Consider the following 25,058-nt stretch of genomic DNA (forward strand, 5'->3'; position numbering starts at 1 on the left):
AAGAGACCAGATCAGGTCTCCACAACACATAACAGAGAAAGGAAGACAAAAACAGAGAAGAAAAGGCATGACCTTAGTGCTACTCAGCACTATAGAGAAAGCTTTACCAAGAATGATTGAAAGAGAAATAAAAAAAAAATAGATAAAAACTTGGGGATGTGAAGAGGCAGATGGTATTTTGATGTGCAGACACTGTGTGCTGTGTTTTGGATAAAGACATCAAGTCAATCGGGCACGCAGCACCATAAAACATATAAGTGATTTATATAGAGGTTCAAGTTATAAGATGATGATTCATGGGATGATGAGCGGATCAAACTAGGTCTAGGTGGATATGTCTATAACATCTGAAGGGGCAACGGGGTGATGTGGTGAATAGGAATAGCCTTCAAACAAAGGACATGCATTCAAGGCCCTGTAAAGAAAGGTATCTGCCCTGCTGAAGTGTTGTTGGACAAGAGACTGAATCCCTACCAAACACTGTTTTTGTGTCTGGCTCTGCACTCCAACTGTCTTATGAAGCGCTAACTGCTAGCCCATGCAGACCGGCAGACACCCAGGGTGGTCTGGCAGCGGCCTCGCCTGGCGTTGACTGTGTTTTTGGTGTCGCGTGTGGCGTGCGGAGAGGTGTGTTGAGGGTGTTCTGGCTGGGAGAGCTGGCACTGGATCGGCTGGGTGGAGCCTGGTCTGCTGCGTCCGGTGGACCCGGGGACCACGGCCCTGCCTGGAGCTGGGTCCGAGGAGGAAACACAGAGGGCGGTCTGACAGGACGCGGAAGCGGGGCAGGCTAAGCTAACTGCTAGCCCATGTATACCGGCAGTTCCAACAGTCATCCTGGCTAGCATTCGCTCTCTTGGACAGTGATTTATTTATTTTATATGTTGGCTATATGTGTTTTTGTAGTTTTGCAGTTTTTATAGTTTTTTTTTTTTTTTTGCAGTTTTGATATATGAGTATTTATCTTTGTGTTGCACTGCTGTGGGCTGAGGGAAATTATATTTAAACGACATTTTAATAAATGTTCCTGATTCCTGAAGTGATTAAAAAATAAACGTCCTAGCAGGGATTGGTGAAGTAATGTGTTATAGCGGCATGTATATGGGCACCCGTGCCCGAAGTCTGACACGCTGATCTAGGATTTCGCTGAACTCGCCCATAAGTTTCTGCTCACTGAGTGTTTTCCAAACCACAGCGTAATATGACAGAATTAGGCTAATACACTCAGGACAGCCATCCCGTCATGCTTAGACAGGAGACCTGAAACTTCGTTTCTCACACCAAGACATATCCGTATAAATCCACAGTGTCAAAACTCTTGACCTGCAAGACAGAGACTGATTTAGAAGCATTCCCCCAAGCCTGACTCAACGTTTTCATAAATGAAATATGACTGTGGGATCATAACTCTCTTGTTTGGCAATGAATGCAACTGGCAAATCAAGCAGATTGTACTTTGGACACTTTTGATCTGCTGTTAAAAATACGCAGCTCTGCGTCCGCCAGACAGTCTGGAAACAAAAACACACCGACCGCCCTTGCTCGAGAAGTAACTCTACTATGATTCACCAAGCGGTGGCGCTGTGCAAGTCTGCAGCTGCAAACTCGTGAAATCAGGCATAACACTACTGTATGCCAGTGTTTACATGTACGTAACTTGATACCAGAAGTTAGCGCGGTTTCAGACAATCAATACGACTGATCAAAGACATCAATCAACACAATTACCTTAATATGAGTCATTAAAAAGCCAACGTATCTTTCGTCAATGTGATTATATTTATCTCCGTTTCACCTCACACAAAGTTTCAGTACTCTGCTACACATCGTGCTACACATCATATCTACTGCACCGGCCTCAAACCCCTGGATTTAAGAGTTATCGTGTCACAACAAGTCAACACAAATACAAGTTTTGGTTGAGTATGAAAACAAACGACATACACAATTGGAAAAGTCATTAATCTGATCAAGAAAATAACGGCAAGGAGGCATTTCATACAAGAGGGAACACGACATCATTAGGGTGTTTTCAGCAGTGGAGGGACTTGTAAAACTTCTCTATCATCTTTTAGTTGCTTCCCGTAGGCGGATGAAAGCATTTCAGCACATATTAATAATTCACAGGCTGTATCCATGCCAAAAAAGATAGCAGAGAGCCTTGAGGGAGTGTTTTTTTCATCAAACCCAAGCATTCTGGGTCCAACATGTGGTTTCTGAACATTTGTATGAGTAACATAGGGGGAGTCTGTTGGTTAAGTCCCTGCACAATGTCGAATCAATTGGCTCTTAATGTCTGGATGATTTGCAGAAAGCGCTCCATGAGAAAAAAGAAAAGAGAAAAAAAATGGGGGGATTGCTGAGACGTTGTGAAAATGTTTAGCCAAGATCAAAGCTATGATTGCGGGCCAAAGTAAGTATTCTGGAAACGGACATATTAGCAGAGGGGTGGGTGGTGAGAGCTTTGGAGGGGTTTCGCAGCACTATGGAACTGATTATATATCTGTACAGTACTGTGTCCCCTGGCTGATGATAAACATGCCTGAGCTCCTCAGACGAGCAGAGCTGGGAATCAGCGGGGAAAAGCGAATAATGGCGGAGAAAGATGAAACTAAGATGACTTCCCATTTATAGGCAGATAGGGAACAAATGTTTTAATCATTTTACAGTAAGTCTGCACACATCTCCCTTACTCTCCTGTGATGTGCCGCTCTGTGTGCTTATTCGGGACAATGTGTGTATCAGCGTGTGCATGTGAATCACTAGCCTGTGTGCATGCAGGTGGCTGTGTGCACAACTGAAATGTAATAATTTGCACCCTAAGCCTTTATGCATATTTGAAAGTGTATACTCTCAACATGTGCCTGCACATATCATCTGTGTGCACATTAGCAAGTGTGTGTGTGGGTGTGTGTGGGGGGGGGTGCGTGCATGCGTGCGCACGTGCATCCACACATGAACAATTAGCATGTGGCTGTGTATGCCTCTGACTACTTCCCTTTCATGTGCTTTAAAGAGGACAAACTTCACAGATGACCTCTCCATAGAGGAGCATGAAACACACTGGCGGCAGGGAGAGAGCGAGACGGTGGGAATCACTTCATCGGCTGGGACTAATGAGGTAATGCAAGGCGTGTGTGTGTGTGTGTGTGTGTGTGTGTGTGTGTGTGTGTGTGTGCGTGTTGAAAGGGGGGCCTGGTCAGTCAGGAGTCCGTAGGGAGAAAGAGCTCGGAGACAAAGGGAGTGACTAAATACCCCTAACCCTCTGTGGGCTTATTGTTCTCAGGCCAGGAGTCATTGCCCTTGGCCAACTGTGATCCTGCCGCCACACACAAATGTAAATTAACCATAGAGGTTAGAGTGTCATTGACTAATGAGACGTACAGAGAGAGAGAGAGACAGACAACACGGAGAAAAAAGAGAAAAAATGGATAGAATGGAATATCCGTACATGGGAAGCAGGAGCAAGAGGAAGATTGTACTAGGGCAAGGTGCGAGACCGAGAGAGAAGAAGAAAGAGATGTTGGTAAGCGAGGTGGCAGAGAGGGAAATGTCGCAATAAAGAGACACGCATGAGACATGAGAGGACATAATGTGGGCTGTAGCAGACAAGAGAGCAACATTTGAGATTCCCACCATCATTCCTCTCTCTGACAAACGACTGCACCTCCCAGCATTGGCAAAGCCTATCAGTCAGGGTGAGAGAGAGACATGAAGAGAGACAACAAGAGGGAGCCGGGTGGGTTTAGAGTGGGAGAGAAGAAAGATGAGCAGACCGAGTAAGCTACAAGGAGAAGAGAGGGGAGGGGAGGCGAGGAAAGAAGAGAGAAAAGGGAGGAAAAGAGGCTGAGAACCATGAACAACATGCAAACAGTCAGTCTTTACTCATGTCCCGGACAGCTTCAGAACTAATAAGCCATGGGAACATGTCCTCTGAGCATATTAGCCCAGAAAAACACACAGAAGGCCGTGGAAAGGAAATGGACAGAAATAGAAAATATGAGAGACGAGCGCAAGAAACACACATGGAGAGAGGGGTCAAGAAAATAATAAGAGAGTTAGGGAAGCAAAAGAGAGGGAGAGAGAGTGAAATAAGAAGACCAGCGCTATCACAAGTTAGCTCTGCAGAACAATCCAGCAAGAAACACGTGGCCATGTGCTTGTGCATGTTTGTGTGCGTGCATACATATTTTCATGGTTTTGTATCGATGTGCTTGTACATATATGTATGTACATGTACACATATGTCCTATGGGCTGTGATGTTGAATCACCTTCCCAACAGACTGGGAAAAAAAACATGAAAAAAAAATATGCATGATACGGCCCAACTGTGACATTGCTAAAGACAGCATCCATGTTTTTCCACCAGCAACACAAGAGAAGACTAAACAAGGCCCCAGTCTCTGGTTCCCCTGACAATCTATCAAACCATTGTTGACATTAAGCAAGAGACAACTCTGTTTGTAATTCAGCCCTTGAGGGGGCGTTTAGTGCGGTTACCAGGGTGGGACTCCCATGCTGATGAATTGACTGCAACCCCATGGTGGAAGGATGGCCTAGGTATAGGAAAACCTCCTTTGAACGAAAGGTCACAGGCCGTACCCCTGAGACGACCAACACGAGTCCAAAAATAAGCCTGTCGGTGTCACTACATACTTTCTCATTTTATGTCACTGTATACATATGTCAAAAAATAACTATGTATGAATGAGAGGGAGAACAGTGGAATGGTCAGGATGAAAGGAGTGGAGGGGACGAAGGTGTGCGTGTTTAAATACTTGGGGTCAACTGTCCGAAGTAACGGGGAGTGTAGGAGAGAGGTAAAGAAGAGAGTGCAGGCAGGGTGGAGTGGGTGGAGAAGAGTGTCAGGAGTGATTTGCGACAGAAGGGTACCAGCAAGAGTTAAAGGGAAGGTTTACAGGATAGTTGTGAGACCAGCTATGCTGTATGGTTTGGAGACAGTGACACTGACGAAAAGACAGGAGGTGGAGCTGGAGGTGGCAGAGTTGAAGATGCTAAGATTTTCACTGGGAGTGACGAAGAAGGACAGGATTAGGAACGATTATATTAGAGGGACCCCTCAAGTTGGACGGTTTGGAGACAAAGCAAGAGAGGCAAGATTGAGATGGCTTGGGCATGTGTGGAGGAGAGATGCTGGGTATATTGGGAGAAGGATACTGAATATGGAGCTGTCAGGGAAGAGGAAAAGAGGAAGGCCAAAGAGGAGGTTTATGGATGTGTTGAGGGAAGACACGCAGGTGGCTGGTGTGACAGAGGAAGACGCAGAGGACAGGAAGAGATGGAAACTGGTCGCTGTGGCGACCCCTAACGGGAGCAGCTGAAAGTAGTTTAGCAGTAGCATACATATGTCAAAATCAGCTACTTCACCAAAATGTTTCCCTCCATTTTTCTCCCTAGTTGTACTTGGCCGATTACCCCACTCTTCCGAGCCGTCCCGTTACTGCTCCACCCCCTCTCCCGAGCCAGGGAGGGCTGCAGACTACCACGTCTCCTCCGATACATGTGAAGTCGCCAGGTGCTTCTTTTCACCTGATAGTGAGGAGTTTCGCCAGGGGGGTGTATCATGTGGGAGGATCACGCTATTCCCCCCAGTTCGCCCTCCCCCCCAAACAGGTGCCCCGGCTGACCAGAGGAGGCGCTAATGCAGTGACCAGGACATACACCCACATCTGGCTTCCCACCTGCAGACATGGCCAATTGTGTCTGAAGGGACACCTGACCAAGACGGAGGTAACACAGGGATTCGAAACGGCGATCCCCATGTTGGTAAGCAACAGAATAGACCGCCACACCACTCGGACGCCCTCTCTTCACCAAAATGTTGTCAGCTTCTCTCTGGTCGAATGAAAAAATATCTAATTTCCATACGTTGGCAGCTGAAATTCAATACAACATGGTGGTATGTTTCTAGTGACCATTGGTAACCACTGGACACAAGGCTAAATCAACCAGTCCTGCGGGCGGCTGGGGAGCACGCCCCCTTTGACCATAGGGACATTTAAATTGAACTATGTAAATCTCAGAGCTTACGCAGGACTAAACAACAAGTACATTAAGAGCCCTGTGAGAGGTCAGAAGTGGAAAGAGACGTTATGTTTCAGCTGCAGACAGGCAGACACATATATCTGCTGAGTGGCTGTGTGTCTGGCACTAAGACGACACAAGATTCAGGGAAAACAAACTCTGTCCAACAACGTTAACCCCCAGTCATACTTCCCATGCTCTCTGTCATAGGGTTATGGCAGTTTGTGTGCGCCTATGTGTGAGAGGGTGTGTGTGTGCGCATTCGTGTGTGTGTACCTAATGAGCACTGTATGAGTACCTTAATAAAGAAAACGAACAAAAAAACTGTGTACATGTCTGTGATAATGTGTGGGGGAAATTACTGTTTCCCCATCAGGAGTTGAACAGCTCCTGTATTGCCTTAGGTCTGACAGGAGCAGCTTGTGTTGCCCCTTCCAGCTCAGACACACACACCACTGTAGTAGAGGACAGTTGGGACTAGGTAGTAGAAAGAAAATAGGGGGGGGGGTGTGAGCGTGGGAAAAACTGACTCAGATCCTTCCCCTGACATCAAGCCATGGGAGACACAAACACACACACACACACACACACACATCCACATCCACATGAACACACACACACACCTCAGTATTATTCAGCTGTGCGGCTATGGCTTTATTGGGATTCTGGCAGTAGTAGTAGGAGTAGTACTACCAGCACACTCCCGCTGGTGCTGAGTGGGGACTTTTACCACTCCAAGCACTTCACACTTCATTACCAAAACACTGGATTAACCATTTAATGGCGCCAGCCGTTGCAACAATTAGCTGTAATAAGCTTCGGGATGATACTGTGACAGTTTGGATATATTTATGACTACAATTCAGACTCTGAACTGAATGCCCTACATGCCCACATGCCACAGCATTATTTAAGGCATGTTGTGGACACTCCCTGCTATCTCCCCCCCTCCCCCTTTAATAGTGGGCTAGTGTGTGTATGATGAAGAGTTGACATAACTAATAGACCCCTAATAGACTGACTCAAGCAGAGGAAAGCAGTACTTAGTCTCACGGGAGGCTGTGGGTTTTAAGTGCTTTCTGCTTGCTAATGATGGGAAGTTTTATGTGGAGCGAGATATACTGGATAGCATCCACACTACCCTAATGTGTATTCAACTTGAGTATGCTCTTGTAAAGCAAACTGAGCAGTGTTGTGCAACGGTAAATGTACCGAGGACGGTTGTGAACCGTCATAGAGAGGACTGGCAGATCTGCGTAGATCTGACACTGGGTTGCATTGTGATGTTGGGGCTGAACTGGTGGATTACTGGGCTGAGGAACACAAATTCAATTTATCATGCTGGGACTTCAAACAACTAATCAACCCACAATAACAGTACAAAAGAGCTCTAAAAGCCATAAACATAACTAAGCTGAAGTCCATCAATTTAGCTCTTGGTCTTACCGTGAGCTTGAAATTAATCAATCTGAACATTTTCAACTCCAGAGCAATGATGGCAGATGAGGATCTGAGAGATTCTCAGGATTTCACTGAGAAAGAAAGTGAGGGAATAAGAGATAGATGAACAGAGAGGGACGTGACAGAGAGAAAAGAGGAGATTGTTTGCAAGTAATATGAATTCACCGTCAAGACTAACCATCAGAACCAATCAGACATTCGCTGTCACTGTTATCAACTCTGTGATTCTTTTGATATCGAATGTCTCAGAATCACATTGCATCACATTGCGCTCCTCACCACTGAAGTGAGAGATTGAAGAGAAGCTTTTGGAATAGAAGTCGAGAGAGAGCGAGCGTAAGAAAGAATGAAAGAATGAAAGAAAGAAAGAAAGAAAGAAAGAAAGAAAGAAAGAAATGAATTAATGTGGGATGAGAGAGATCAGTATCAAGGCCTGCTATCAGACCTGGCTGCTTGCAGTTCAAACGTAAACCTGATAGTTTATCTATAATGGCCAATCACTGCCTTTGGATGTCCCTCAAAATGTGAGAGGGAGTTCTCTCATTAAAGATCAAATCTGGGATGGCAATCTAAAATGAAATGTTAAGTTGCAAAGTTCTTCAAACTTCTTGGCTCCAAACTTATGGGTCAACAAAACGAAATTTGGCAGCATTATTGAACTTTCCTCTGTTTCGAGAAAGTTATATGGAATTTTGGTGAGGCACTCCACTCTCACGGCAATCTGGCTGCAGGTCAATATCAGCTAAGTGCATTTTGTGTTGTGTGTTGTCAGTGTCAATGCATATCTCCTGTGCTTTAGTGACTTCTATACGGCCTTGGCTGGCGGCAGGGAGCCTGCTCCTTGGCGGACCACTAAACCAAATTGATTAGATAAAGGCCCTAACCTCCAGAGGTGTCCACACTTCTCCCCACAGGCAATCTCTCTAATGGCCGCCAAGCAACCCTGTCACCGCAAAGATTCACCGAGGGCCGGGGGTAAAAGTGGGTGATTCGTCATTGTGCTGGTACTCTTGGCCAATAGGGGCTAGGGGGAAAGCCAAGCAGCCAGTAAGGTTTAAGGCTGCGTGGATGCCCGTGGTTACCCTCCCTACAAGTAGCCAAGTCACGACTTACGTTAGGATGGTTCGATCTGTTGGATTGGGGGGGTGTGAATCATTTGAGTGTTACAGCAATCACTCTGGTCTACCCTAACATTACTACTTTAAAGCTGTTTGGCGCCAAGGTCAGTGCAATTTCAGCTCCTGTCAATAGAACTTCAATATTTTTTTTCTTTACAGATGTGCCTCTCAAGCAATTATCATCAGTCAACTTTTGAGGTTATTGGATTATTGCACCCAAAATGAAGAAATATAGAGTATAAATAAATAAATAAATAAATAAATAAATAAATAAAGACTTTGATGTTCAGGTATGGTTCTTGACAACAAAAAAAAAACAACAACAACAATAACACTACAGCAAATCAATAAGAGCTGAGAAAGCCAAGGCCAAGCCTAGGAGGAGGCATGATAGTGATGGTGCCCAGGTAGATCACCTGTTGCATGGGTACCATTTCTATAAGAGGCAAGATGCAACAGGCATAACGCAACCATTAAATCCCAAAGGCTAATTTTTCGTGTTGTAATGTTGTGCCAATCAGTGTCTGTATGTTTGTTAGTAAATGAAGAAGACCAAGAGCAAAGATTCATATGGGTTGACTCCAGCAAAGTCACTTGTAGGTTTTGTGAGTTTGTCTTTAATATATAATGGAACTTTTCAAAGACACACGTTCACTTTCTCTAAACAAGAGTGGTCACTTCTTGTTGTCTTTGTCCCTGTGTGCCATACCTGTGAACCGATTAAGAAAATGTTCAAACCTACAAAATTATCAGTAAATACTGACTGTAAAACTATAGCTATCATGAGATCAATCCGGCTGCCATTCTGGATCATCTGAGTAAACAAGGCCTCATAGAGTAACAAACAATAAAGCCTTCAACTTACGCCATCAAAATTCAACTAATTTAAAGTTTCAAACATTTTCCTTACTTTTGAAAGATTAGACTGCCGTGCTAAGCGGGTGGAGGCAGAATGGCGTTTGAATAATTACAACAAAATTACATTCATTATTGTAATTTACATCTCATCTCCAATCCAGTTATTAGCAGTTTGACCTGCTCTGCACACGCGTTAGCAAGGAAATGTAAAATGGAATCCCGAAATGGAGGGAAGGGAGGGGTGGAGGGCAGATGGGGGGGGTTGAAACAGTTAATAACTGTTTTGAATTTGGGAGTTGGAGAGAAAAAAAAACACAATCAATATGCCTCTGAAGAAGATGATTTTAAATACCCATAATTCTCTGCCTCAGAGCACAGCTGCCAAAGGCGCCTCTGCTACACTCTGATGTCTGATACGTATTATTGCTGCCGGTAATTTGCTCATTGCATCTCTGGAGGGACTCCCTCCTCAGTTTGTCTGTCATCTGTTCATCTGTCTGGCTGCCTCGATGTTGCCAGTCTGTCAGCTTGTGTATCTGTCTCTATATCTCTTAGGGCAATTATCCATTGCATAGATATAATTACCCTACTTTTGGAGGCAATGTTGGACATACTGCTGGTGGACAGTCAAAAAAAAATCTCTTTCTCTCTCACTTGCGCTCTCTATTTATAATAATAATACAAATAATAATAATAATAATAATACATTTTATTTGTACAGCACTTTTCAAAATAATCAGACGCTTTACATATGTTAAGATAAACATAAAAGCAATACAGCAAAAGCATAATCATACATTAAAAGCAATTCTGAAGAGGTGACTTGATTAATGATTTGAATCTGGACAGATCAGTGCAGTCTCAGCTGTATTTGGTGAGGGAGTTCAAAAGGGAGGGGACAGCAATGGAGAAGGCTCTGTTGCCCCAGGTCCAGTACTTGGTCCTGTGTGGTGGAGACAGGAGGTTAGCATTGGAGGAGCAAAGGCTGCGGAAAGGAGTATGGTAGTGGAGCAGGTCAGTGGGGTAGGAGGGGACCTAGTTATGGAGGGATTTGTGAGTGAGAAGGACTTTGAATTGGAACGATTGTGGGACAGGGAGCCAGTGGAGGTTCTGGAAAAGGGGTGATGTGGTAACAGGAGTGGGTGAATAGGTGGAGAGCAGAGTTCTGGGTGTACTGGAGTTTGTTTAGGACTTTGGATGATGAGCCATAGAGAATGGTGTTGCAGTAGTCAATTCTGGATGTGATGAGGGCATGGATCAAGGTTTCAACAGCAGAGATGGAGAGTGATGGGCGGAGACGAGCTATGTTTTCTAGGTGGAAAAACGCAGTTCTGGTGATTTGATTGACATGGTATTCAAAGGAGAGGTTACTGTCCAAAATTATTCCAAGGTTGTGGAAGTGTGGGGAAGGGGGCAGAGTGGCATTATCGATGGTAAGGCATAAGTTGTGAGTTGTTTTGGTAAGGGATTTGGGACCAATAATAATCATGTCAGATTTATTACAATTTAGTTTGAGGAAGTTGGCTTGCATCCATGATTTGATTTCAGTGAGGCAGTAGTGGGGGAACATGTAAAGGATGAACAGGAGAGGACCAAGCACCAAACCCTGGTGGGGGGGGCCTTGGGGCAGAGAAGCGGTGAAGGAGGTGCAGTTGTTGATGCTGTTGAACTGTTGTCTGTTTGTGAGATATGAATTTAACCAGGAGATGGCAGAGAGGGAGGATTCAAGGTGGAAGAGAACATTGGTGTGGCTGATGGCAATAAAAGCTGCAGTGAGGTCGAGGAGGATGAGAATGCTGAGGTGGCCAGAATCTGTAGAGAGGAGGTTGGTAGTGACTTTAAGGAGGGCTGATTCTGTGCTGTGCTGTGAGCAGAAATCAGATTGAAGTGGTTCAAACTGGTCGCTGGCGGTGAGGTGAGCTTTGAGTTGGGAGGGGACAACATGTTTCAGTATTTTTGACAGAAAATGGAGATGGGCCGGACATTGCTCATGATATAAGGGTTGAGTCCGGGTTTTTTGAGGGTGGGGTGACAGCAGCCAGTTTAACTGTATGGGGGACAGACCCAGAGCAGAAGGAGGTAATGATTTCAGTGATGAGTGAGGCGATAGCTGGGAGGCAGACCTTAACAAGATTGAATGAATGGGATAGGATCCAGAACACAAGTGGAGCTTCTCATTCCAACCATGAAGTTGGACAACTCCGTTTGGGACACAGGGGAGAACTTTGACAGGGGCTGAGTGGTAAGGGGGAGAGGGCAGGGAAGGTGGTCAGGTTGCTGTAGATGGCGTCAATTTTAGTTTGGAAAAATGAAAGGGAAGATTTGTACTTGTTAACTGTGAAGAAATTGAAGGTATTGTCACTGGGTTTGAGAAGTTTGTTTATTGTGGAAAAGAGAGCTTTGGGGTTGGTGGAGCCAGAGAGATTGATGTGTGAGAAGTAAGTGGGATGGGCTGTGATGAGAGCGTCTTTGTATTGTTGAAGGCAGTTTGTGTAGGCTTGGAGATGCACTGTTAAACCAGTTTTCTTGCCAAACCAGTTTTCTTGCCAAGACTTTCGAACTGGCGCTTACGGGATTTCATTTAATGGAGTTCAGGAGCATTACATGGAGTTGAATGTGTGAATGAAACTACTTTGGTTTTAATGGGGGCCAGCTGATCAAGATAGGAGGAGAGTGAGTCATTATAGTAATTGACAAGATTGGAGGGATTATCAGACAGCGCGGGAGGGAGGAAGACATTTTACTGGCAAGAGCGGCAGAATGAGCTGAAGGGGAGATAAATTTGAGATTTCTGAAGGATATTATGAATTGGACTTTTGGGATGGAGATAGGGATGTCAATGTCCATGGTGACTGCCAGGTGGTCAGAGATATTGAGGTTGAGGCTGGAGAGTTTATGTATTGTGAAACCAGTGGAGCAGACCAAATCCAGGATGTGGCCACGGCTGTGAATGGGGAAGTTGACATGTTGTATGAAGTTGAAACACTGTAGCAGTTCCAGGAATTCTATGGTCGATTTCAAGCCAGTGAGGACACTGACTTTAAATCTATCACCAATGTGGATATTAAAATCACCCAGGAGGTGAGATGGCACATAGCTGGGTCAGAAAATCAGAGAAGTCAGAAAGAAAGGATAGGTTTGGTTTGGGGGGTAGATAATGGCAGTGACAGAGGGAGTGGGAACAGAGTTTGAAAGCAATGTGTTTGAAAGAATGAGCGGGAGGAATAGAAATGGTGGTTGTTTTAACGTCCTTCCTGTAAAATGCAGCAACACCACCTCCCCACCCCTCAAGAACGGGTTTATCAATGTATGTGAATCCTTTGGATGTGGTCTGGTTTAGTGAGAAATAGTCCATGGGCTTATGTCAAGTTTCAGTGAGGCAGAGGAAATCAAGGTTACTGTCAGTCATAAATTCATTCAGAATCAGGCTATTGTTATTGAATGAATGTGTGTTGAGCAAAACCAGCTTCAAATGACGTTGCTTTAGGCCAGGTTTGTGAGGATTGAGGAAGGGGACGGAGATTGGTCTGATTCACATGTCATTTGTTGTGGTAACGGTGAGGGTAATGATGTCTGTTGGTAATAAGGTCAGGAATGGGAAGAGATAGAAGAGTAGAGCGATCATACCACAAGCGGTAGCTGGTGTGAGCTAGGGATGCAACAGTCATTGTTGTGGGCGAAGGGGGAAAAGAGGGCTCAGGAAGGTGCATGTGTGATGTAAATAGTCAATCATGTGTGGACGACAGAACAGCGTGCTACATATTAGCAGAAAGCATGTGACTGCACGTTCAGGTGAAGACCATCTCTTCAGCACTCCCAGAATGATTCAAAGTTATGAATAAAACCAATGTTGCACACTTTACTCATGGACCGGAGCCAGGTATGAAGGCTGAAAATTCTGCTAAAACGCCCCACACCATGACCCAATGTGGGAATTGGGCCAGAAATAAAAGCGTTTTTTCCACAACTATTAAGGGGATTAAAATGACAGATAAAATCATCTTTTCAGCTCGGACTGCTGACGGGCAGTGTCATTGGAGCTGACATGGACTATCAATGTCATAATTGTGGGAAATTAATCAAGGAGTCCTGGGAGATTCTCCAGGATGTCAGGGACAGCAGCTCCAGGAAAGCAGCTTGTGACAGTATTTACAAAATGGATGTTGCAGACATGTTGTAGTCCCCACTGATCAAAGTAGCGTGTGTGTGTGTGTGTGTGTGTGTGTGTATGGGGTGGGGATGTGACTGATTGACAGCGCTGTCAGGGAGAGTCTTGGGAGGGGATGAATGTTGTTGGCCTGAGGAAGCAGCATTGGGACTGGGAGTGACTAACCTGCCTGAACGCCAGGGAGGACGGTGCAGGAGGACCCTTGATGGCAGTGGGAACGGTAGGTGGGTTGGCCACCAGGGCAGCCATTGCAGTAGGAGGAGCAGGGACCAGTTCCATGTGGGAAGTAGCAACATCAGCCACGGGAACAGCAACGGCCATGGGGGTATCAACAGGGTGAACCATGGCATCAGCCAATAGCATGGTAAAGTAACTTGAGAGGTTTATGGGTGGAGGCAAGGCAGCTCGGGGTCTATCTGTCTTGCCATGTTTGACCACCACCTCCGACCAGGTAGTCTGTGAGATGGTAGTGGAGCAGGAGGAGGGCCAGCAGTGAGATGATGGGTCCCAGAGGATGGTAATGGAGATGGCTGAGTTCATAACAGATCATTTTGGACTGTGTGGCTGCAGTGTCAATAAAATTGGATAAAAGAGTGACCTTTTTTTCGGAGTTCATCTGAGAGCTGTCGGATATCAGCCTTGAGTTTAGTAATTCCATTTATCGCTTTTAGGCAGTCCTCACAAGGCATAGTGATATTAAACCAGTTGATGTTAACAGAAAAGTGGAAATTAGCCGTTAGCTCCCTTAGCCATTATCTCCATTAGCCATTAGCTCCATCAGCTGAGGGTTGAGTCCTCACGGTTCTCACCAAGGGTGCAGGGCGTCAGTAAAGCAATCGATGATCGGGTAAGAGTTCATAAAAGAGGCAAACCATGAAATCAATTAGAATAATCCAAAAGGTCTGTAGGAGTTGTTAAAAGTTAAAAAGTAAAGAAACAAACCACTGCTGGCCATCCATCCATCCATCCATCCATCCATCCATCTATCTATCAAATGTTGCCTTCACAGGCAGTGAAGGGGAGCCATGCGTTTTACAGTATATAGGAGGAACAGACTGTTGGTCTGTGTGTGTGTGTGTGTGTGTGTGTGTGTGTGTGTGTGTTTGTGTGTGTGCGTGTGAAAGTGCTTTCCTTCCTTTCTGTTTAAGGGCTGTCTTTCCAAATACAAGGTCACCTTGCTGCTGTCTGTCAGTGACCAGTGGTTTTGAGGGGCTGGGTTTAGGAACAGCAGGATCAGTCGCAGCAGGGGTAGGTGACAAGAGCAAAATACATTCACAATAACCTTCAGCAATCAATGAAGAACAGGACTGTTGATTCCTGTGAGACTGGACTATCGGACACCCCGGGCTCTCCCACTGTGCAGTTTTTGCCAAAATAACAGTGAAACCCAACCAAGGACTCAGAGAAGAAATGGGGTTAATACAGGGAACATCTCTGTGATTACGAAGCCGTGTTCGTGCCTGCTTCGCCATGTGTTTTCAGAGAGTAGCTCAGAAAGCGAGAGCCTCCTACACCATGTTGCTGGCTTCCTTTCATACTCTCATATTGCTGTCGCGACACTCTTGGGACCAGTTTCCATAAATCTCTTCAGTCTGATACACAAGTCAAGGATGAGCGCTTGTGTTCGGAGTGAAGGAGCAGGGTATACTGTTGTATGTTAATATTGGTCCATTGAGTCTGATACTCAGTGGGCGGGTGTGTCAATATGTGTGTGTGTGTGTGTGTGTGTGTGTGTGTGTGTGTGTGTGTGTGTGTGTGTGTATGAGTGCGTATGTCTGCTGTTTTGTGCCAAATGTTTCAGACGTTCTCTGCAGGCAAAGACAGGTCTTTGTCAGCTTGTTCCACTTCATGGACTTTGAATATATGGAACGGCTGAGGACGTGTGTGTGTGTGTGTGTGTGTGTGTGTGTGTGTGTGTGTGCGTGCGTGCGTGCGTGTGTGTGTGTGTGTGTGTGTGTGTGTGTGTGTGTGTGTGTGTATATATACATTCCTGGTTGTGTGTCCGATACACCATCGTTCCACCACCTTCACTGTCTCAGTTTCTACCTACCTGCTCAACTCACATCAGAGACGGTCTTTGGACAAACCACACAGGCCTGACAAGCTCTCAACCACAGCCCTGACTCTTTCTACACAAGCTCTCATAACTGTATTTTCATGAAAACGGACATGGGTAAGCTATATTTTCTGCGTGTTTCACTAATTCATGGCACTTATCAACAGTTAACACCATGTTTCCCAAGAGGGAATCCTCTTAGAGTCAATAACGAAGTGTAAAATTGAAAAGGACCAGTTCAAAACTAATACTTATTGTACAGAAAGCCATGACATGGAACAAGAAAAGTTTTGCTTTAATTGTATGTGATTTATCTGTATGTGACTGTCCAGTCACAAACAATTTGTCTTATCTGTCCTTGAGATGTTATTACTGTTGTGTAGAATACATCCTTAGATAACACAGTGGGAAACTCCACAAGGAAGAAACCCTCCATAGGTGGGAAACTTTTGGTATTACTCTGCTAGCAATGGCAGCATCAAGTAGGATAAGCATGATGCAGGCATGTTGAGCTGGCAGATTCTATATTCTATAGTAAGAATCTGATTAAGAAAATTTGATTGTTTTTGCCAGCAAATATACAAATTGTTATTTGGAACATGTAACTGTATCACACATATACTACATATACACTTATAAAGCATTTCCCACCAAAGGCGGGAGCGTCTTAACAGCGGGAAGTTCGGCCTCATGAATAGAAAGAAGCTGCTGCCTCTGTTGAAGAGCGACTCACTGGATTTCAGGGCGGACGGGGTGACCTCGATCTCACTGCTGGTCTGGTAGGGCTGGAAGGCTGATGCAACGTTTACGGAGCTCAGCTCGCTGGCAAAGGGTTCTGGACTCTGAGTGCCCGTGGAACTGGCACTGGTGCCATCGCCTCCATTGTGAGGGTCCTGCTCCTCATACACTGCAACCAGCTAGGGGGAGAGACATGGAGGGTATAACAGGAAAAAAGGAAGAAGAAGACAGGTCAATTAAGGACGCACTCAGGCATAAGAAAACTAACAGCATGTGTACTGTACATGTGTGTGTGTGTGTGTGTGTGTGTGTGTGTGTGTGTGTGTGTGTGAGTGTGAGTGTGAGAGAGAGAGAGAGAGGGGGGGGGAGAATGAGAGAGAGAGAAAGAGAGGCACTTTAATCCCGCATGATATGTAACAGAAAAGTGTAAAGTGCAAATTCCAGCTTGCCATATTTGGCTCATCCAAAAAGTGTCTGCTTCATCTCTGTGAAGGTGATGCTTTGCCATATTTCCCAGGCAGGGGAGGGAACAGGTCCCCTGCTGCATATCGTGATTAGTCTTGAACACTGTAAAATGTACACACCCTGCAAAATTGCCTGCTTCTTGAGAAACAGCCCCTTCAGTGTGGTTAATAAACAGAAAGAAATATATATTGACCATTCGTTGGACTCCGTCTCTGTCTCTTATCCTGTGTCACGCATAAATGTATTCGCTTACACACACGCGCGCATGCACACACACACACCAAAGACACACAAAGATCTGCTTCTCTTTCAGCTGAATATGAAATATTGTGGCACAGTCAAAACAGGCTGACTACACACCAGTCAAGTGCTCTTTTGGACTTCAATCAACAGAAGAGAGAGAGGGAGAGGGAGAGAGAGAGAGGGAGAGGGAGAGAGAGAGAGGGAGAGGGAGAGAGAGAGAGGGAGAGGGAGAGAGAGAGAGGGAGGGGGGGACGGAGAGAAACTGGGGGACAGGAAAGACAGACAAGAGCAGACAGAGAGTGGTGAAGCTGGCACTGCCAAGTGGTTTCCTAAGGCACCGTCTGGAGGTGCTCCACACAGTAGTACTTGTTAATAAACCCCCCATGCAAGAAGATAAGCCCTCTATTCCAGGCTGGCACAACACTCACAACCCTGCAGCTGCCTAAAGCCTCACACAAGAACAACGGCATGTGTCCTATAGAGCACATGTAGGGACGCCTTTGTACGTGTCTTTGTGTTAACTACTGATCCGTGCTGTGTAAGGCCATGCGTGTGGGGGGAAGTAACAACAAAGAGGATGTCAGACGCAGTCGTGTGCTAACAACCTTTGTGTAAACGCCGTGGTATTTGTATGTGAATAAAAATAGAGAGTGTTTTTGCACGTGTACGCTGTTTTTCCTTCATCCTGATGTGGAGAAATCTGCATATAAACAAGTTTAGAAGCCCCTGCTCTTTTTCTTTTTTTTACTTAATTCACTCACAGAGGATTCTGTGTGTGTGTATGTGCGTGAGAGAGAGAGAGAGAGAGAGAGAGAGAGAGAGAGAGAGAGAGAGAGAGAGAGAGAGAGAGAGAGAGAGAGAGAGAGAGAGAGAGAGAGAGAGAGAGAGAGAGAGAGCATGCTGAATTGATGTCTTTGCCTGTATGTGCCCATATGGTTTACCATCGGCGTAATTCACAGTGACATCTCTCACACTGGCTCCCCGCAATTAATGCAGACTGCATTTATTTCCTGGAATGGCTCCTAGCATCCTGGTACCACTGCTAGTATCTGCTGTCTATGATGTACCCGTTTGACTCTGATCACGTTCCACTCTGATCCCAAAACCACATTCCTCAAGTTGTACAGAGTTGTGCAGAGCTGAGACCCGGTCAACAAGACTCGGTCAAAACCTAGCATAGAGCTGGACCGTGTATGGTCAAAGTCCAAAACTGTGGTCAGTTTTGTTGCAGGGATCATAAGTGGTAGTGTCTATAATGTGAATTCCTGGACATTAAATGTTCATCTGCAGGTTTCTGTACTGGTCCAGAAATATTTGTTGTTATAGTGTACTAAAGTACACCTTAGCGTGACATGTTGCGCTACATTCGGGTTATGAATGCAGTTGCAAGAACAATACTTTCCACTCGTATCTCTGAATGTTTGATTTGAACGAGAACTTAATTTTAATTATAACTAGTCTAATTATCTGTTAACTCCCCCTCCTCTTTCATCTGTGTCTATCTGTGAATGTCTCTCATGTTTCTAAGACTCCCTCTGCATGAAGTGTTTTGTCAGAGCGACTGTTACCTGGGGTGCTTTGACTGGGTGCTCTCCCTCGTGCCTCTCGGCACATGGAGAGCTGGTTTTTCTCCTACTCCGCTCCATGCTGGACTGTTTAAGTGAACAACAGATGTGGTAAAAATAGTCCGTTCTTAGCATTTCAGTAGTATCCATCTGCAGCAATATATTCTGTTTGTTAGCGTGCGATAAATGTGGAATAAACTGGAACCGCTGCGCCGGTTCATTTTGAAAGAGCAATGGCCAATAGGGGAATTCCCACTTCTGCGTTTACCAATGCCATTGTTGATCAGCTGAGCAATCATGTGACTTCGGTGACATCGTTGGTCAACTGATCCAGCGGCCGAATCGTGTAACTTGTTCTCTCAGTCAGTCCAAACGTGATCCGCGGCAGACGTTCGCGGTTGTAGGGCTGGTCCTGCTGGCCAGTCTAGCCATAAAGGAGGAGACACAGTGCTACAAAATGAGAATGCTTTTTTCCCCCCAAAATCCAGAAAATTAAATGAGGCATTTTTCCGACATTTATTAATCACCAAAGCTCTAAGTCTGCATATGCTTCCAGTTTTATGATTGCTTTGCTGGTGTGTTGAGCCTTTCCAAAATAAACATGTGCCATGTGTATAGGTTTCATAGGCACAGGCTGACTCGGTATTAAACTTCTCTTATTGGATAAGATGCCGTAACTCAGCTCTGTGTCGACAGAATCAGCTGAAGAAGCCATGGCGACGCTATGCATAGGCAGCAAGCCTGTTGTGAACATATAGGGGAGCGTACAGGGCTCTCCCGAGATGTATTTACACTCCCCGAATGAGCATTTGAGCCAATGAAACATTAATGACAAGGTAATCGGGGCCCCATTCATACAAGGCTCGGAGAATTTAGTGACCCAAAAGCCCTCGGCCTGCCAACAGCCCATTTAGAGAAGTGGAGAACTCTGTTGTGTCGCGCGGTTGAGTGTGATTTATTTCTAAATACACTCCAAATCACTCTAATTAGGTCCACTTTAGTACGCCGTCCCTATTCTCACGAAACACTCCACATGCTCTGACATGTTCCAATACACCCTCACCCATTTCATAATCAAATGGGCCAGCATTTATCCCGCATACAATATTCATGGACTCTTGAAAGTGCCCGTTTGGCCTAAAACCAACAAGAGACATGAAAATCCCCTGGACACTAAAATCTGTAGGGTATTTTTGGGGGGGGGGGGGCGCAGGGGGTGTTTTTTTTATGGGGTGATGGTCTTCTCTACTATATGGCCAGGTGTGGGTATCCATCGCTAGCATGCTGTAAGCAAACCCAGTAATCTCCCTGTACCTTTCAACAAACTGGAGATAGTGACCAGCTGAAAGGATGAAACACAGAAAAGGGGGAGGGAGAAAGAGAAAAAGACCAAGAGAGAATCAGCCGTCATCATTAATTGAGTATGACAATATCTCACAATCTAAGTTTCCTGTCTAGGTCATTGCTGAATACGATAATATTGAAAGATTTCAGTATTTGTGATTCATTTAAAACACTGCCTGTTGTTGAAGAGTTTAAAGATGTTTTGAGATTTTGGTTTGGAAATTCATGAGGCTCAGAGTCAATAATTACGGTTAATACTGATCTCAGGGGCGGCTGGGTAGCATAGTGGTCTATTTCGTTGTCTACCAACACGGGGATTGCTGGTTCAAATCCCCGTATTATCTCCAGCTTAGTCGGGCGTCTCTACAGACACAATTGGCTGTGGCTGTGTCTGCGGGTGGGAAGTCAGATGTGGGTATGTGTCCTGGTCGCTGCACTAGCGCTTCCTCTGGTCGGTTGCGGTGCCTGTTCGGGAGGGCGGGGGAACTGGGGGGAATAGCGTGATCCTCCCACGCGCTACGTCTCCCTGGTGAAACTCCTCACTGTCAGGTGAAAAGAAGCGGCTGGCGACTCCACATGTATTGGAGGATGCATGTGGTAGTCTGCAGCCCTCCCCGGATCAGCCGAGAGGGTGGAACAGTGACCAGGACGGCTCAGAAGAGTGGGGTAATTGGCCAAGCACAATTCGGGGGGGGGGGGTCCTAAAAAAAAGTACTGATCTCAGCCTCTTATAGTGGACATTACAATGGAGCAGCAGCAGTAATGTGTAGCCATAGTTATGCCCACAGGGATACTATCAGCATGGCCATACTATTATGTCTAAGGCTGAATACATACTGGCACAGAAGAGTGTTGAGTTGAATGACACATGTCATATGGACTCTGATAACACAAATCTGTACAAGAATCTACCCTGGAGAATAAGACAGTGTCCTGCCCTGTCACTGTGTGTCACGCAGATAGGCATCAATGTGAGGCTTATATTGAAATGAACAGGAACGTCCATCTTGATGCAGTTGATTTCTGACCTTAATTGTTTCATGTCACCAAAACGCGCACACAAGAAAGTAAGATAGATATTGAACAGACATGGGTGGAAAGTTTTCAGTATAGGGAGAGGAAAGAAAACACTATTAAGAAGAATCCAGGATCTTTGGCCTCCTGAAAACTTCTGCGGCTGCTTGTTTTGCTTTTATTCGTGAGTAATTTTGCACCATTCGTGACTATGCATCATTCGCTCTCTGCACTTTTCTCTCCATTCCTGTTAGTGCTGAGCCAGAGTTTTCCTCCCGTGTGTATGAGAGAGCTATCCTTCCTCCAGGGCTCCGTGGTGCTTAACTAGTGTTGATGTATGGGGCCCTACCTGCCCATCATACATACCTATATGTAGTGGCATATGTGGAAGACACCTGACTCTTCACTATATACACTTTGTGCTGCTTCCCTATAGCTCGTATTATCATGAAGTTTTCACTTGTTTTGCTATTATGTATGCATTAATCTTATATTTTTTGCACTATTTTGCTATGTATGTCATTCTTTTTTTTCAAGCTATTTATTGAGAGGTTATTGCTAATCTGTTACTGTTTGTCTACTCCATCCACTCTACACCTATTGCATTCATCCTGGAAGAGGGATCCCTCCTATGTTGCTCTTCCTGAGGTCTCTCCATTTTTTTTTCCTGACAAGGTTTCCCCCCCCCCCCTGAGTTTTTCCTTATCCCAATCGAAGGTCTAAGGACAAGGGTTTGCCATACATTGTACTCACTGTAAACCATGACTGAAATGCCCTCTGGGACTAAATTGTGATTCAGAGCAATTCAAATAATACTGACTTGAAATGATTTCATCTTCATACAGAAATTCTAATGTGAGGGCGTCCGGGTAGCGTGGTGGTCTATTCCGTTGCCTACAAACACGGGGATCGCTTGTTCGAATCCCTGTGTTACCTCCGGCTTGGTCGGGTGTCCCTATGGACACAATTGGCCGTGTCTGCCAGCTTTCCACCGGCCCTGTGAGCCGGCAGACACGGCTGACAGGGCCCACACACACACACACACATTCATACCTAGGGACAATTTAGTATGGCCGATTCACCTGACCTACATGTCTTCGGACTGTCGGAGGAAACAGGAGCACCCGGAGGAAACCAACGCAGACACGGGGAAAACATGCAAACTCCACACAGAGGACGACCGGGGATGACCCACCAAGGTTAGACTACCCAGGGGCTCAAACCCAGGACCTTCTTGCTGTGAGGCAACCACGCTAACCACTGCACGATCGTGCCGCCCGCATCCAATTCACAATACAAAAAAGGTGCCGCCCGCATCCAATTCACAATACAAAAAAGGTAGACAAGTACTGTAACCATCATTATAGTACTTTGCCTACATGATAGTTATTTTGCAGTCTGTGTAAAGTAGGCTAATAGCATAAAGTGCATTCAACATTCAATGTTGCTTATGTGCACATGAGAGGTGCTGATATCAAATGCCATTTTGTTAATCCTTCCATTTTACTATTTTTGCTAAGCACACCCCAAGTAAGGCCTGTTGCAGTGTTGGCTTTTAGCATTATAATCCATACAAACGCAGCGCAAAACATGGCGGTAAACATAAAAAATAAATAAGACGGGTAAAAAATAAACTATGACGGAGTTTTTACAACCCCGTTCGTCACAGTGACATTATTTCATTTGCACTCTTATCCACCCTCCACATGTATGGAGTGTCTCTGGAGAGCACAGGTTGCCAGATTCAAAGACGAGCCCCTCTAAAAGCTTCCTTCTTGTCTTCTCCTCTCCTCTCCTCCATCTGCACCATGGAGAAGAGGACACTCTTAGCCAGAGGGGAAAAAAAAACACATTCCCTACTGTGGACTTGAAGACAGGACTCGAGTAGCCACGCAGTGAAACTACACACACTTTCCCCCATATGGCAATTGGTCATGGCCACTTAGAACTTCTACGATTTCACGTCTCAGTATTTCAAACTTTCCCAGCGGCAGCAAAACAACGAGTACCGATTTGCATTCAAGTTTCATTCAAGTTTTCAAAAGGATAAAAGTTTTAGCGATGTACAGATGAGAATGGCACGTCTAATTGTTAGGTGGCAAAGCTGAGGATTCAGATCCGGCTGGGTGGAGTGGGTGGGGCAGAATGAAAGTGACAAGCAGAGAGAGAAAGAAAAAAAAGGGAAAGAAAGAAAAAAGAGAGACGGAGAATGATTCATGGATAAAATGAGATTCATGAAAAGCAACAGTACAATAAGCCCAATGATGAAGGAAACATAATAAAAACAGCGATAATGGGTGTCCGGGTAGTGTAGCGGTCTACTCCGTTGCCTACCAACGCGGGGATCGCCGGTTCGAATCCCCGTGTTACCTTCGGTTTGGTCGGGCGTCCCTACAGACAAAATTGGCTGTGTCTGCAGGTGGGAAGCTGGGTGTAAGTATGTGTCCTGGTTGCTGCACTAGCGCCTCCTCTTGTTGGTTGGGGTGCCTGTTTGGAGGGGAGGGGGAACTGGGGGTAATAGTGTGGTCCTCCCATGCGCTACATCCCCCTGGCAAAACTCCTCACTCTCAGGTGAAAAGAAGCGGCTGGCAACTCCACATGTGTATCGGAGGAGGAGGCATGTGGTAGTCTGCAGCCCTCCCCGGCTTGGCAGAGGGGGTGGAGCAGCAACCGGGATGGCTAAGAAGAGTGGGATAATTGGCCGGGTACAATTGGGCAGAATAAGGGGGAACCCCCCCCAAAAAAAACAGCGATAATAATGATGTCAATAACAACAGGAAGAAGAAAAGCATTTAAAAATAACAGAGCCCGACCGAGAAATTGGCGTGCCAATATCAGCCAATATGAGCTAATTGTAGATAACTCGGTATCAATGAGATGGAAGATGGATCCTTCAACCATGTTATGAGCGTTGTCGCACAGTTTGTAACTCCACTGTTGGCAACCCACGTGTTTGGAATATCACATACCAAAACAATCAGTTGATCCAAGCAGTACCCCACGACAGAGATCTGTTGCGGTCTGATCTGAGTCAACCATAGATGTGTCGCACATGCGCGGGCATACCGGCTTTATTATATAATGAAAACAATGACAGAGGTTATTATTTTTGGTTCAACCAGTGTTGGTCCAGTTCTCCTGTGCTGAGATCAGCAGTAAACTTGGTCCCCAGAGTGTCAGACAATGGTCCATGCTTTTATATAATCCAGTACAGTAAGAAAATCTTTAAATTCGGCTAGATTGCTTTACTGGCTAGACTCCGGCATCTGCTTATTCACATAAAATCCACTATTCTTCACTTTATAATCTACAATATGTAATGATTTGCTGATTTGCAAAAATACGATCGACTTCTCGTTTACTTTCAAGACTCCCACCCACCCATACATACTATTTTGATACTGTTGCTGCCCAATCTAAGTCAACTGTGTGCATGCGCAATTCACATCAACGGCTGACACAGATCGGGCTGCGACAAGATCATCTTTGTTCATGGTAATTTGATAATTGTCACGTGAAATACATTACTTAAATAATAGCCTAAATAAGCCGGGCAACATTCATGTCAGCCATACTGCAGTAATGTGAAAGGTAGTTGAGTGGTGTAGGCTAAGCTGTTGACAAACTTGACTGTAGGTTTATTTATGAAACAGTGTGGCAGCTCTCTTACCCCATTTAAATTAAAAGTACCAATTTTTTTCTTCGTTTATTTTGGGGGGGGCATTTTCTGCCTTTACTAAAATAGCAATAGAAGAGAGAGAAAGGAAAGGCAGCAGAGGGGATGACATGCAGCAAAGGGCCTGCGCCAGATTCAAACCTAGGCCGCTGCAGTAAGGACTCGACCTTATATGGTATGTGCTCTACCAGGTGAGCCACCGGTATGCTCCCAGAGTACCACTTTTAAAATTACTCTTGATGAAGAGAAAGAAGCTCAAGCTAAAAAACAGCAACATTAAGTGAGAATTCCCTAACCTGTTTCAATGT

At 45.3% G+C, this 25,058-nt stretch overlaps 1 protein-coding gene across 1 annotated transcript in view; it reads right to left on the reverse strand.

The window, feature by feature from the left end:
• Nucleotides 1-25,058, reverse strand: part of LOC130129512 (partitioning defective 3 homolog) — a 465,188-nt gene that overhangs the window by 292,768 nt on the left and 147,362 nt on the right. The window contains exon 3 of the mRNA XM_056299064.1: nucleotides 16,439-16,622. Within this exon, the coding sequence (XP_056155039.1) occupies nucleotides 16,439-16,622 (184 nt within the window). The remainder of the gene's footprint in view (nucleotides 1-16,438; nucleotides 16,623-25,058) is intronic.

The sequence above is a fragment of the Lampris incognitus genome, chromosome 19 (genome assembly GCF_029633865.1).
Source record: "Lampris incognitus isolate fLamInc1 chromosome 19, fLamInc1.hap2, whole genome shotgun sequence".
Taxonomy (NCBI): Eukaryota; Metazoa; Chordata; class Actinopteri; order Lampriformes; family Lampridae; genus Lampris; species Lampris incognitus.